The following is a 15,641-nucleotide window of genomic DNA, read 5'->3' on the forward strand; positions in this document are numbered from 1 at the left end:
ATCTTTTAATCAGCCTAATAGATTGGATTCGGTGTCTCTAGACTTGAATACACCTATGGGGGATTTTTATGGAGTCGAGAGGAACAATCTAGATCATCCAGATGACTCTGCTGATGTACCTGGTAATCGAGGGGTTAGTGATACAATTGACGACGGTGAAGAGATCCCAGGAGACGATGGTGGTTAGGTAAACCACGACCCTCAGAGTATCCTGAGGGAGGAAGTTGAAGCTACGGTTCGTGTCGGTGCATTAATAGGTATCAATCTAAATGGTTTCATGTTGGAAACTGAAAAGCTTATTGTGGAGGAAGGTGTCGCAAATGTTTCCCGATGAATTGTCTGTCTGTGAATCTAAGGGGGGTTCGGAACCATAGGAAGTCGGACTGGATCAGAGGCTTAAAAACTAGTTACGGGATTCATTTTCTTGCCATTTAGGAAACGAAATTACAAGAATCATCATCATTCATGTTCAATCAATTTTGGGGCCGAGCTGAATTTAAGGTTGCTGTGGTGGATTCGCAAGGAAGGTCTGGGGGTCTTGCTTGTCTTTGGTGCCCTACGGTTTTCAGGTGTGTTGATATTTTTCATAATAGAAATTTTATTATTATTTCGGGCTACTTGGTTCTGTCGGGGTGTAGAATGAACTTAATAAATGTTTATGCTCCTAATGATGCACCTAGTAGACGAGTGGTTTGGTTAGAGATTTTGGGCTTTAGGAACTCATTACAGGGGCTATGGGTCATGATGGGTGATTTTAATGATGTCCGGGATGTGAGTGAGCGTATGAATTCAGAGTTCGTTGTAGCTAATGCTGAGGCTTTTAACCAATTTATCCTATCAGCCGGGTTGGTGGAGTATAATATGGGTGGTGGAAATTTTATGTATATATCGGATAATGGTAAAAAGCTAAGTAAATTGGATCGGTTTTTGGTGTGTTTGGGTTTTAGGGAGAGATGGCCGAATGCAATGGTGCTTGCGTTAGCTAGGGAAGCATCAGATCATCGGCCCATTGTTCTCTCTACGGTTCAATCTGATTTCGGCCAAATTCCATTTGGTTTTTTTAATTCATGGTTTGAGTATTCTGGGTTTCTTGAGCATGTTCTACAAAAATGTGGTGAGTTTAATTTCTTGGGGCCAGCGGATCTAGCGGTTGCAATTAAATTGAGGTATTTAAAAAATAACATCAAGTCATGGCTGAAAGTTGAAAAGGAGAATAGGGAGGGGATCTATGGTGGAAAAAAGAAGAGACTTGAGCTCATTGAAAATATAGCGGAGGAAAGATTGCTATTAGAGGAAGAATGTCACACCCTGACTTTTGCGGAAGCGTGATTATGGGGTGACTTACTTGTTATCATTGCATTCAACCATATCAAACAATCTATATGATAATACCAAAGATTTGTCATCCATAAAATGAGTTTAAAACATAACAACATTGTCTAAAACGTAGACTTCAAAATTTAAGTTTTACAAACCAGATGAATTGTATAAAAGTTTGCTAAGGACTCGCCAAAGATAATAGTTGTAATCCAAATTTGGAAGACGTGTCTCGTCCAGGATTAAGACACACTGGCCAAACCCAAAAAAAACCATGGATGTCATCTTTATACTTAACATGACTTGAAATTCCAACGCCCGCCAGATCCATAATTAATTTCCTGAAATACATGTAGTTTGGAAAACATCAACAAAAGTTGAGCGAGTTCATGTGTATGTGAGTCTGTATAAATCATTAATGTGTGTCTGTATAGATTGTGAAATATGTCTATATAAATATGTGTCCTTGGTATGTAGCAATAAGGAAAAACAGATCAATTAATGTGTAGCTAATACATTAATAAGTGACATGGTCTAGGAAGCACTCAAACCTGTAACGCGTATTTCATACCGGTCCTTCCGGCGGAACGACATAGTCACCACATGCAGCCACACGCTGGCCCATGTGTGGGGCTCGCAACACCCAATAGATCTATCACTCATGCCTCTCGGTCCTTATACAAGGATTAATGGTCTTACGATAATAGCCTATCCATTCACGTGATCTAACAGTAAGTTCCTTAGCTAATCATACCATGTATAAAAATGTCTGTAAATGTCTGTAAATGTCTGTAAAAGTTGTAACATGTATTTCACCCCCGAAGTATAAAACTGAAAACGGTTAAGAGAAAAGGGGGACATGAACTCACAGTATTGCGTCTTCGGTACTCGTAACCCAAATCTCCTCAGCAAACACGACTACCTACAATGGTCTAACGTCTATTAGACGAACGGATCGTGCCTTGTCTTAATATTTATGTCTTTGGGTTACGTTTCTTATATTATTTCGTGTGATAATTATTTGTCAAAACAATTAGTATTTCAACTTAATCATATGTCGTGTTGGAATATTTGTTTGTTCCATATTCTAGTATCCATACTTCTAAAGTACCTTATATATGCGTTTCCTTCCCAAGGATGGGATGCTGGAAATATATATTTAACCATGTTCATGTATGAAACCAACCTCCGGTAATTCGTATTTTGTGATAAATATTATGACGAGTTTTATCTTTGAAAAACTTAGTCGAAAATATACTAGTAAGCTCTTGTCTAGAAAATATTTACTAAGTGTTAGGATTTTCGGAAAATTTCGCCATAGTCTCCTTTGTAAATAGAGGTGTCCATGCTAAATTAGCATATCATTTTCTTTTATATATATCCAATAGTTCATATTCAATAATCAAACCGACATATCGACAAACAAAACATTACTTACTTTATTTCAGCTTTACTACTCAAAACCGGTCTGTTTTCGAGGATTTTTATAAAATAGTTAACCTTTTCTAAAAATTTTCAAATTTTTACAGAATATGACATATGTTCCAAAATTTATTGTGTAAAAATATCAAAGTCCAATTCGTTACCCATATTTTATAAAAATTCATTTTCTTGACTGCAATCAGATTTGCTACCTTCTGATCACAGTTTACGGAAATATTCACTAAAAATCAACCGTAAGTCCGTTTGACGAAATTCCAGTTGGAGGGTCGTCCTGACAACGGTGTCCATCTTCTGTAAAAATTTCATGGGTTGATTTTATTCAGGTCTTAAGTTGTGACTACGAAAATGTCATACTTTTTCTGAAACAAAAATGCAGCTTGAGCTGCTGTCCAAAAATAATCTTTTAAAAATAGTAAACGGTATCGAAAAATTATGATTCCAGTGCCATTTGTTAAGTTATTCCAAAATACTCATTTTAGGCTTTAGAAAATCCACTTTTCGACTTAAAATGATCCCGTTACAGCCTGTTGAAGTTGGCTGGAAATCCAACTCAGCAAGCTGTTTGAGTTTTTGTGTGAGCAAAACAATCAACAATCAAACAAGAATCGAAGTGAGGCAAGAGTATGAATGGACTTACTACTAGCACAAGGCTAGGGTTGTAATCTTAGGATGAGATGACAAGAAATGATGGTGAGAAAGGCCTTGATCAAAGCTTCTTGAGAGCACTTCAACTTCTTACTTCTATGGAGGATCTTGAAGCTTGGAATGGAGATTACTAGTGAAAGAGATGGAGTTGTGAAGGTATGAGAAGATGAAAATCAGTTGTGATGAGAGGGGGGGGGGTATGGGTCGAAATATAGAGAGAGGAGAGAGGGGTTTGGGTGCAAGCTTGAAGTAATGATGATTATCACCTTGGAAATGCATCCTTCAAATTCTAGGGTAATCATACCCAACTTTTGGCCAATAGAAACAAGATCCACTTTACACAAAATCTAAACAAAATATCTTTAATAATTTGGGCAGATTTTCGGATATGGGGGGGGGGGGGTAAAGTGTAAATATTTTGTTAATTAGTAGGTATTTACTACAAACTTAAGGGTATTTACAAGTATAGTGGGTGTATGTCATGTTTGCATGATGCATGGGGGTTTTTGTGACCATGATTAATTTAAAATACTAAAATAATATTTCTAACAATATTTTCATGTCCCGGGTAATGTCTGGTTGTTCGGTTTCGCATCGTTCCGTTAAAGCGTTTAATTGACCCGTAAAGCGTCTTTTGTGCATCTTTTTGTAACGAAATTAATTCCAACACTTAGGAAAGTGTCCAGGACTACTTAGTCAATATTATGAATAATATGAGCGTGTTAAAAACTGAATTGTTATTAAAAATGTGGAATTCTGTAATTAAATTGCGTTTTAGGCACTTTCCGGCACTCAAACTGTCACCTAGTGACATAGTCTTATATTTCTCACTTCCCTATACTCCATACTGGTGTAGTGATTTAACTCTGGCCCACACTGGCCTAAAAATAGTATCTGTCTAAGTGCTGGCATTGTCAGCATGTGTCTGAGTTATTCTCCCACTGTACTAACTGTGCTTTGTGCATCAGGTTTGTCACTAAGAGTTTGTATGAAATAATTGAAGTGACTGTATGTAAAGAATGCACATGTATGTATATAACATAAATCAGTAAGCAGTTTAAAGCATCAGATGTAATCAAGCACAGTCATTAAGCTCATAATTAAAATTAATTAATTGTACGGATGCATGCAAAATTGACGGTTGTCACATTCTCCCCCCGTTAAGAAAATTTCGTCCTCGAAATTTGTACTACCTTAACTCCTTAGGGTTTCATTATGTATGTATGCATATGAATAGTACCGAGGTAGATAATCACCAAATCGAATCCAACCCTATTCACATCAAGTGAGTCCAAGAATATATATAGTATCACGAATCCAATGGTAAAAAGGTATGTGCTTTTAGCATTTAATGTCAAAGGCATAAGTCGTATTGACGTGTAGTCTAGTGTAATCCAGTTACAGGGGTTCCACAAAAGAGGAGTTTTGTCCAATAGGATTCTCAAACAATCGGTCACGATATGCAAACGAGTTTTCACAAACCATAGCATCCGCTATATGAACTCAAAATCAACAACTTGGGGATGAAGATGACCTGTCAACTTTGAAATGAGTAAATGATAAGGATTTGTGTGTTGACATTCTCGAATTATGAATATACACTGAATGAAATACAAGCGATTCTGGTGTATCATTGTCTTGATTCGTAGTTGCATCAGGAATGTTTAAATGACTTAGTTCAAACAAAAGTATATGTAGTTTTGTGTAAAACGATCGACCATGATTAGCACAACTGCAAATTTGCAATGACACCACAAGGTGTCGAAATGACGAGAGATAATAATGGTGACTGAACAAGTTCACCGTGCCTGAAATCAAATGAAAGTGAACCGAAACAAGCCTGAAGATTTGATTTACCCAATGTTGCAAAGTTTTTAGTTGAATTCGGAACATCAAAGAGCCACTGTTTCCGATCGAAGGTGGGAAGCAATAAGTACCGCAAGGTATACGATAGACAATGAAAGAATCGTTAGGAGGTACATCGTGCTATGAAATGAATCCATGTACCATTGCCTTAACACACAACTGTGTTGAGACTGCTTTAATTGTGATAAACGAGACGGATTTAGAGCAAATAAATAATTTAAATCCGTATATGAAGTGAGTAACCCAATTAGCACAAGCTTCAATTTTGTGAAAATATCACCTCAAGGTGTCGAAGTCAATCAAACGATTTAGTGGAGTCATAGATCAACCGAATCCATTACGACTCGTAATGAAAGAACTTTTGCAAGAATATTTGAATATGATGCTCCCAATACATCATATTGCGTCTCAAATCAAACGTGTGAAATGGATAAGTTCAAGCAATTGAACTTAGTTTCAGCGCAACCCGACAATAAACGTATGTATCAACAAGGGAATCCCAACATGGTTACAAAAATGAACCATGAATGTATCTTGAAACAAAAGAAGTTTTCGAGAAGGTGTGTTGACCTGATAGCAAAGAGTCAACCGTTACAATAATGTAGGCCATTCGAATCACAAACCAGTAGTTAGATTTAGCAACATAATATTCGAATTTAATGAAGCGTTGGAAATGAAACCGCACGCGTAGCAAAAGGTGCATGCGTAATATGTGAGTTTTCAAGTAATGACACAATGAGTATGAGGTAATGACCAAATATCGAAGCAAATGTGTGTTCGCTCTCAGCGAAGAAAATCAAAGCGATACAACTACTTTAAGGGGAGTAGAGATGCAAACATCTACTCGGCTAGAAGCAAAAATGAAGATTTAAACGAAAGAATTTTCAAGTACTTTCTATTCTGTTAACTGAAATGGCATATATGTCAGGTTAATAGTGTTCGATTGAGTTAACAGATATGGTGTCTAAGTAATAACCTTTACAAGTTTGGACCTGGGTTCCCAAGGGTCCTAATCACATGTTTTCTAGATCCTCAAGGTTTCATATTCTGTGTAACTCGGTTTTGAGCATTGTGTAGGAAACACCATCTTGTGTGCGTCTAAAGACAAGTTATCGTCCCACGATTTCCCCGGTACTTTCTTCATGAATTCATTGCTAACGACACTTGATCATCAATCAGTCGTGTAATAGTAGTTGGATCCTCACAGTTAGTTAAATACGTAATTCATTAATCCTTAGCGAGAGTCACCGACTCTCGTGGGTTAGCTCGTTCGGGTCCTAGTAATTGATGCTCATTTGAAAGTCACATCCTTCTTCTTGATGAGCAGAGCTGGGGTTACCCAAAATGGGAAACTTGGTCTGTTATCTTCCTTCTCTATCAGCTACTGAAGCTACACTGTCGATCCTTGCATGTCTGAAGGTGTAAATTGCCAAGGTAAATTGGCTGCAAGCGCGGCGCCTGGAAATCAAATCGATGCAAAAATTCGACTTGTCACTGAGTAGATAATTCTGGCAAGTTTTTGGGGATGGCTTCAGGTTATTCTTTTATCACAGGGACATCTTCGAGTTTTAGTTCTTCGGCTCCCTCGTCCCCGACATGAGCCATAAAACAACCCATCCTTTTCGTAACATTCTTTGTGCCTTCAAGCGATTTGTAATTTGCAGAGGCGTATCCTGCTTCATGAGTCAAGATCACTTCTTCGTTCGCCATCATGGTGCGGATATCAATCTCCTATTGATCATTTGTCAACCAATCCCTCCAACTACCTTGTTGAAGTCTCCCAATTCATTGGCAGTAGATCAAGTGTAATCTTACGCTTCCCGTGTTCTATCTTGCCGATTCCAGTTACTGTGTTGGCTTCCACTAGCTTCCCCTAAGCTAGTTCTAATGGGTATTGGAATATCTACTTACTCGTTGCTTAAACCAATTATTCTCTCGAACTCTAGAGGTGCGAATCGTAGAATTTGCAACAGTATTTGGCAATACAGATGCATAACATTGAGTAGTATGGGACGTACCGATATCCATGCTTGGATTCCTGGCGTGCTTCTCTGGCTCCGGTGTTAGACATCTTTCCCATGATTTTGCTTAATCTCCCTTGGGCAATCTTTCCTAAAGTGCCTCATATCCCCGCATGTATAACATCCCTTATCTTTCCCCTTTCCTTTCTTTCCACGCTTCGTCTCACTCCAACACGTTTCCCTGTTGTGTCCCACTTTGCCACAGCTGTCACACTTCCCATTTTTACATCGCCCGGTATGATGACGTCGGCACCTGTCGCATTTAGGTAGTTTACCCATGTACTCTTTTCTCTTTTTGACCTTGTTGTTGCTATTCGTCTGAGTACTCTGCTTGAAGTTTGCGAACTTCCTCTTGTTATCTCCAGATGACTCTACATGAGTCTCCTTCTTCTCCTCAGAGGTTGAAAATTTGTTCATCCTGATTGCCTCTTCAGTCAAGCCCACACTTAGATTAATGGCTTCAGCGATCATTGTAGGCTTCGATGTCGTCACCATGCTCATGATTTGGGGTGCCAATCCCCAAATGAAACACTCAATCTTCTTAAACTCTGGGTCTACCATGTAAGGAACGATACGCGACAGAACTTGGAACTTCTCCACATACTCAACTATTTTTGGACCTTCCATCTTCAAGTTCCAGAACTCAGTTTCCACCTTCTGGCTTTCTGTTCTCGAACAGTACTTTTTATGCATTAGCTCTTTCAGCTCGTCCCATGATAAAGCATACGCAGTAGTCTCGCCCATCGTCTGAACCTGGAGTTTCCACCATGACAGAGCCCCATCTTGGAACAGTCCGGAAATGTACGTTACCTGGTGCTCTGGGGCGCATTTGCTCGCACGCAAAACAGTGTCCGATTTCTCAATCCAACGCATGAAAGCTACGGCACCCCCAGTGCCATCGAAAAGTAGGGGCTGGCAGCCTAAGAACTGCTTGTAGGTACAGCCGTTGGCTGGGTTATTTCCCGAGGTACCTCCGCTGCGTTCAGAGCGAAGGGCCTCGTACTGTGCGATGATCTATATGAGGCGTTCTTGAAATTCTGCCTCTGTCGTTGGCAGAGGGTTGCTGGTATTGGTGTTCCCTAGAGTCGACATCTTCCTAGAAGAATGTTGGTTAGGTCAGGTCTTGTTAAGGACACGAGTACACAAGTCTCTATTTAACGAATAGGACCTCAGAGGTATATTACATATATGTATATCCGCAGTCGTTGTAACATTCAATCACGTATCATCACAATTATTGCACAACTTGTAAATAGGAACGTAACAAGTAAGCATGTAGCATTATAGTTGTAGCACAAATATGCTGATCAACAGCGTGCTTAGTGGGAATATAGCGACCGAGTTATTCATTAGTTATTAGTCATAAGTATTGTCGCATGTTTAAAGATGATTGGGCTTTCGTCATCCTCCGACCACAATCACTGTGTTTTACAAAACGTATCATATCAGAAGGAACGCAGGGTCACCCTACCCCTGTCCAACAAGTATATTAGTGCATCAAAATTACGTAGTCAGAAGTGGTCTTTAAAGTCTCCACAACCCGACTTATCATTAGTGTTTATTACCAAAGTGTAATGCAATCTGCATGAATCCAGAAACCAACTATACGGGTGACTGAGGAAGAGGAGGAAAAGAAAGTAAACCGTCAACACGCGTGGACTTCCTCCTCGGGCTTGTGTACACGTCGAAGTAATTGTCTGCTCTGCTGCTTGATAGTAAAGAAATGAGCATCAAAAACCTAGAAAAGGCGTCATAGCAGCAGATGAGAGCGCAAAAGAAGTCTTTGATAATTGTGGAGGATCAAAGTATACTGGCAATAAACAGGGTGGAGGTTGTGGTGCCAACTCCAGCTCAACATTCTGCGACTTATATCCTCAGGTGTACTCATCCCGTGTGTAGCCTCCATAATGTGAGGGATGACAAGGGTCTAAATCAACATAGTGTAGCATAGGAATCCATCGAAATGACTTGTCCAGCGTTGTAGAGGTGAATGTAGCAAACGGTGCGTCTTGTTATGTTTAGGAAAATGTTGCCGTAGCAGAAGAATCGTTATGCGGGTGCTGACCTGGAGCGCCTTCTCGGGGTGCGGGTATGTCTTGAAAGAGAGCGGTAGGCATGTCGGTGCAATGGACGTCGGTTTTCATAGATGCAACATCAGCGGGTGCAGGTGCGGTAGAAATGTCTCAACAAAAGGAGATTCAATAGGCGTAGGTACTGGGTCTGGTAAGAGGAGTGCAAGGTATAGTAGTCCAAAGGATATAATATCACGTTTAAACAGGTTCATCAGGTGCAACATCAAGCTGGCCCGCAAGGAACTGGAGTTGCATCAGGGGCAGGTCCTGTGGAGTGTGAGGGTATGTGATCTTGAGCAAGTGTTAGTGCAGTAGTCAAAGCGGCGGCGTCGTCCGTGTCGGGAGCAAAAAGCGGTAACCTGCCTGTTTGTAAAGTCGTAAATGTCGCAGACCCAAAGGAGTCTGAAATCGAGTGTATACTAGAATCAGAGGATAGTTTGATAATAGGGATCTCAAAACATAGAGTTAGTAACAACGTCCTCATCTAACTTTCCATCATCCTGGGTATCAACGGAAGGATCATCAATAAGCAAATTAACGTCGTCATCACACAATTTGTCAAAGAGGTGGATTCTTGGGGAAAATAATCATAAGGGGTACGGTGTCGAGAATCGGAGCGACGATGTGCGCGTCATCGAAGTGTCCAAATGATGAGGTGGTCGTGGACCGAAACAAGGATGACAGGAAGTTTCTTGTCAAGGAGGCCATCAGCAAGGGTAATTCATCACCAGAGTCTGGCAGCGCGGATGGTTGGCAGTCGTCCTCGTTCTTGGTCAACATGTCAGGGTCACTCTCAGGGTCTGACGTAAATATCTCTGGCGCAGGTACGGTCTCATCATCTGTGGCGGTGGCGGTAGGGTCGTCAATGCTTGACAACTCGTTTTTTGATTAAGGCGACATGTGTATCGGTGCATGGTAGTCATAGCATGTATTAAAACAGTTTCCACATATGCACGTTTATCAATAATCAACAATTAAGCATGTATGCGATAACAATGTAAGTAAGTAATCATCCTAGTCTTCCCTAGACTATCTCACCCAGTCTCTTAGACCGAACTCCCTAGTCACTCAGACTAACTCCCTGGTCTCTAAGACCAACTCCCTGGTCTCTAAGACCAATTCTCTGGTCTCTAAGACCAACTCCCTGGTCTCTAAGACCAATTCCCTGGTCTCTAAGACCAAATTTTTCCCCAGCCTCTAAGACTGAACCTCCTCAATCTCTAAGATTGAACCCCTCAGTCTCTAAGACTGAACCTCCCCAGCCTCTAAGGCTAAACCTCCCTCAATCTCTAAGATTGAATCCCTCAGTCTCTAAGACTGAATTATAAACATATATTTTGGAATGTGTATTTGTGCCTTTTGTTTGTAAAAATGTTTGTTCCCTGGATCTGGGCGTTTTGTGTATGCAATGAAAACATGTTTGTAAAAGCGTTTTCGTGAGAGCCCTATTGATCGTAGTCTAGACTCGAGAATGAATCCTAGTTCGCTACGATCGAAGCTCTGATACCAAGCTGTCACACCCTGACTTTTGCGGAAGCGTGATTATGGGGTGACTTACTTGTTATCATTGCATTCAACCATATCAAACAATCTATATGATAATACCAAAGATTTGTCATCCATAAAATGAGTTTAAAACATAACAACATTGTCTAAAACGTAGACTTCAAAATTTAAGTTTTACAAACCAGATGAATTGTATAAAAGTTTGCTAAGGACTCGCCAAAGATAATAGTTGTAATCCAAATTTGGAAGACGTGTCTCGTCCAGGATTAAGACACACTGGCCAAACCCAAAAAAAACCATGGATGTCATCTTTATACTTAACATGACTTGAAATTCCAACGCCCGCCAGATCCATACTTAATTTCCTGAAATACATGTAGTTTGGAAAACATCAACAAAAGTTGAGCGAGTTCATGTGTATGTGAGTCTGTATAAATCATTAATGTGTGTCTGTATAGATTGTGAAATATGTCTATATAAATGTGTGTCCTTGGTATGTAGCAATAAGGAAAAACAGATCAATTAATGTGTAGCTAATACATTAATAAGTGACATGGTCTAGGAAGCACTCAAACCTGTAACGCGTATTTCATACCGGTCCTTCCGGCGGAAAGACATAGTCACCACATGCAGCCACACGCTGGCCCATGTGTGGGGCTCGCAACACCCAATAGATCTATCACTCATGCCTCTCGGTCCTTATACAAGGATTAATGGTCTTACGATAATAGCCTATCCATTCACGTGATCTAACAGTAAGTTCCTTAGCTAATCATACCATGTATAAAAATGTCTGTAAATGTCTGTAAATGTCTGTAAAAGTTGTAACATGTATTTCACCCCCGAAGTATAAAACTGAAAACGGTTAAGAGAAAAGGGGGACATGAACTCACAGTATTGCGTCTTCGGTACTCGTAACCCAAATCTCCTCAGCAAACACGACTACCTACAATGGTCTAACGTCTATTAGACGAACGGATCGTGCCTTGTCTTAATATTTATGTCTTTGGGTTACGTTTCTTATATTATTTCGTGTGATAATTATTTGTCAAAACAATTAGTATTTCAACTTAATCATATGTCGTGTTGGAATATTTGTTTGTTCCATATTCTAGTATCCATACTTCTAAAGTACCTTATATATGCGTTTCCTTCCCAAGGATGGGATGCTGGAAATATATATTTAACCATGTTCATGTATGAAACCAACCTCCGGTAATTCGTATTTTGTGATAAATATTATGACGAGTTTTATCTTTGAAAAACTTAGTCGAAAATATACTAGTAAGCTCTTGTCTAGAAAATATTTACTAAGTGTTAGGATTTTCGGAAAATTTCGCCATAGTCTCCTTTGTAAATAGAGGTGTCCATGCTAAATTAGCATATCATTTTCTTTTATATATATCCAATAGTTCATATTCAATAATCAAACCGACATATCGACAAACAAAACATTACTTACTTTATTTCAGCTTTACTACTCAAAACCGGTCTGTTTTCGAGGATTTTTATAAAATAGTTAACCTTTTCTAAAAATTTTCAAATTTTTACAGAATATGACATATGTTCCAAAATTTATTGTGTAAAAATATCAAAGTCCAATTCGTTACCCATATTTTATAAAAATTCATTTTCTTGACTGCAATCAGATTTGCTACCTTCTGATCACAGTTTACGGAAATATTCACTAAAAATCAACCGTAAGTCCGTTTGACGAAATTCCAGTTGGAGGGTCGTCCTGACAACGGTGTCCATCTTCTGTAAAAATTTCATGGGTTGATTTTATTCAGGTCTTAAGTTGTGACTACGAAAATGTCATACTTTTTCTGAAACAAAAATGCAGCTTGAGCTGCTGTCCAAAAATAATCTTTTAAAAATAGTAAACGGTATCGAAAAATTATGATTCCAGTGCCATTTGTTAAGTTATTCCAAAATACTCATTTTAGGCTTTAGAAAATCCACTTTTCGACTTAAAATGATCCCGTTACAGCCTGTTGAAGTTGGCTGGAAATCCAACTCAGCAAGCTGTTTGAGTTTTTGTGTGAGCAAAACAATCAACAATCGAACAAGAATCGAAGTGAGGCAAGAGTATGAATGGACTTACTACTAGCACAAGGCTAGGGTTGTAATCTTAGGATGAGATGACAAGAAATGATGGTGAGAAAGGCCTTGATCAAAGCTTCTTGAGAGCACTTCAACTTCTTACTTCTATGGAGGATCTTGGAGCTTGGAATGGAGATTACTAGTGAAAGAGATGGAGTTGTGAAGGTATGAGAAGATGAAAATCAGTTGTGATGAGAGGGGGGGGGGGGTATGGGTCGAAATATAGAGAGAGGAGAGAGGGGTTTGGGTGCAAGCTTGAAGTAATGATGATTATCACCTTGGAAATGCATCCTTCAAATTCTAGGGTAATCATACCCAACTTTTGGCCAATAGAAACAAGATCCACTTTACACAAAATCTAAACAAAATATCTTTAATAATTTGGGCAGATTTTCGGATATGGGGGGGGGGGGTAAAGTGCAAATATTTTGTTAATTAGTAGGTATTTACTACAAACTTAAGGGTATTTACAAGTATAGTGGGTGTATGTCATGTTTGCATGATGCATGGGGGTTTTTGTGACCATGATTAATTTAAAATACTAAAATAATATTTCTAACAATATTTTCATGTCCCGGGTAATGTCTGGTTGTTCGGTTTCGCATCGTTCCGTTAAAGCGCTTAATTGACCCGTAAAGCGTCTTTTGTGCATCTTTTTGTAACGAAATTAATTCCAACACTTAGGAAAGTGTCCAGGACTACTTAGTCAATATTATGAATAATATGAGCGTGTTAAAAACTGAATTGTTATTAAAAATGTGGAATTCTGTAATTAAATTGCGTTTTAGGCACTTTCCGGCACTCAAACTGTCACCTAGTGACATAGTCTTATATTTCTCACTTCCCTATACTCCATACTGGTGTAGTGATTTAACTCTGGCCCACACTGGCCTAAAAATAGTATCTGTCTAAGTGCTGGCATTGTCAGCATGCGTCTGAGTTATTCTCCCACTGTACTAACTGTGCTTTGTGCATCAGGTTTGTCACTAAGAGTCTGTATGAAATAATTGAAGTGACTGTATGTAAAGAATGCACATGTATGTATATAACATAAATCAGTAAGCAGTTTAAAGCATCAGATGTAATCAAGCACAGTCATTAAGCTCATAATTAAAATTAATTAATTGTACGGATGCATGCAAAATTGACGGTTGTCACAAAGAACTGGCTGAAAGAATGGAGTGTCGGAACTTTGTGGCGGAATTTGACATGTTGAAGTAGTTGGATTTGCGCCAGAAGTCTAGGTCTCGATGGGCGATAGACGGTGATGAAAATTCTGGATTTTTTCACCACATTATTAATTCTAATATAAGTACTAATAGACTGAATGGTTTAATGATTGATGGTGTGTGGATTACGAACCCTTTGTCCATTAAGGAGGCTTTGTATGAGTTCTTTCAACGACAGTTTTCGGAGACTATGTCGGATAGGCCTGTGATGATTTGTCCTGGTATAGCTACAATTTCGGACTCCGAGGCAATAATGTTGGAAAATCCATTCACAATGGAGGAAATAAAGGCAGCCGTTTGGGAGTGTGAGGGTGATCGTGCCCCTAGGCCGGATGGGTTCAATTTTAAATTCATTAAGAGGTGTTGGGTGGGTTTTCAGGATGATATGGTCAGATTATTCAATAAATTCTATGAGGAGGGTTCCATTAATAAATGTTGTACATCTTCTTTTTTTGCTCTGATTCCGAAAGTTAAGGATCCTGCTGGCCCAAAAGACTTCAGGCCAATCAGTTTGATATGTGTAATTAACAAGGTGATATCAAAAGTGCTTGTTAACCGTCTGAAAAAGGTGGTGGGAAATTGATTTCTGAACAACAATCGGCTTTTCTAACGGGTAGAAATATTATGGATGGCCCTCTTGTACTTAATGAAGTCCTGAGCTGGTTGAGAAAGAATAAGCGGGAAGGGATGTTTTTTAAAGTAGACATTAATAAGGCATATGATTCTGTTAATTGGTCCTTCCTTGATTCGGTTATGGCTCAGATGAGGTTTCCGAGTAAATGGAGGTCATGGGTTATGGCGACCTTGTATTCTGCTAGAGCTTCTGTATTGGTAAATGGATCTCCAACTAGAGAGTTTGACTGCTCTCGTGGTCTTAGGCAGGGAGACCCGTAATCACCCTTTCTGTTTGTAACAGTAATGGAAGCCCTCTCGTGTATCATGAAAAAGGCCGTATCTAGTAATTTATATAAAGGTATTGATTTATCCGCTGGTGGACCGTTACTGTCTCATCTGATTTATGCGGATGACATGATGTTTTTGGGTGAGTGGTCGTCGGGAAATATTGATAATCTGAGACGGTTGCTTAGATGCTTTTACTTGGTTTCTGGGCTTAATGTGAATCTAGCAAAATGTAGCATTTATGGAATTGGGATAAGTGATAGTGAGGTTCAACAGATGGCAAGTCAGTTGCGGTGTAAGCAAGGTACGTTTCCTTTTTCGCATCTTGGTTTACTAGTTGGGGCCAATATGAACTTAGCCCGGAATTGGAAATCGGTGTTGGAAGTTTTTAAAAATAGACTCTCTTTGGAAAGCTAAAACATTATCATATGCGGGAAGGATTATGTTAATAAAGTCGGTGCTTAACGCTTTACCAACATACTACTTGTCTCTATTTAAAGCACCGATTAAAGTATTGGATGCTTTGGATAGAATGAGGA

At 39.3% G+C, this 15,641-nt stretch overlaps 1 protein-coding gene across 1 annotated transcript; it reads left to right on the forward strand.

The window, feature by feature from the left end:
- Positions 1 to 744: 744 nt before the first annotated feature.
- LOC118480187 lies at positions 745 to 15,096 on the forward strand. The gene is made up of 2 exons (XM_035974907.1): positions 745 to 1,300; positions 14,771 to 15,096. The coding sequence occupies exons 1-2, from the start codon at positions 745 to 747 to the stop codon at positions 15,094 to 15,096; spliced, it is 882 nt and encodes a 293-aa protein (XP_035830800.1).
- Positions 15,097 to 15,641: the final 545 nt, after the last annotated feature.

This window comes from Helianthus annuus, chromosome 7, assembly GCF_002127325.2.
Source record: "Helianthus annuus cultivar XRQ/B chromosome 7, HanXRQr2.0-SUNRISE, whole genome shotgun sequence".
Classification (NCBI taxonomy): Eukaryota; Viridiplantae; Streptophyta; class Magnoliopsida; order Asterales; family Asteraceae; genus Helianthus; species Helianthus annuus.

Bases quoted from the DNA above. Each gene is read 5' to 3' on its own strand.
- LOC118480187 (XM_035974907.1), top strand. From the start codon at position 745: ATGGGTGATTTTAATGATGTCCGGGATGTGAGTGAGCGTATGAATTCA. The intron at 1,301-14,770 runs GTCACACCCTGA...CGTCTGAAAAAG, and splicing joins ATTGCTATTAGAGGAAGAAT to GTGGTGGGAAATTGATTTCT.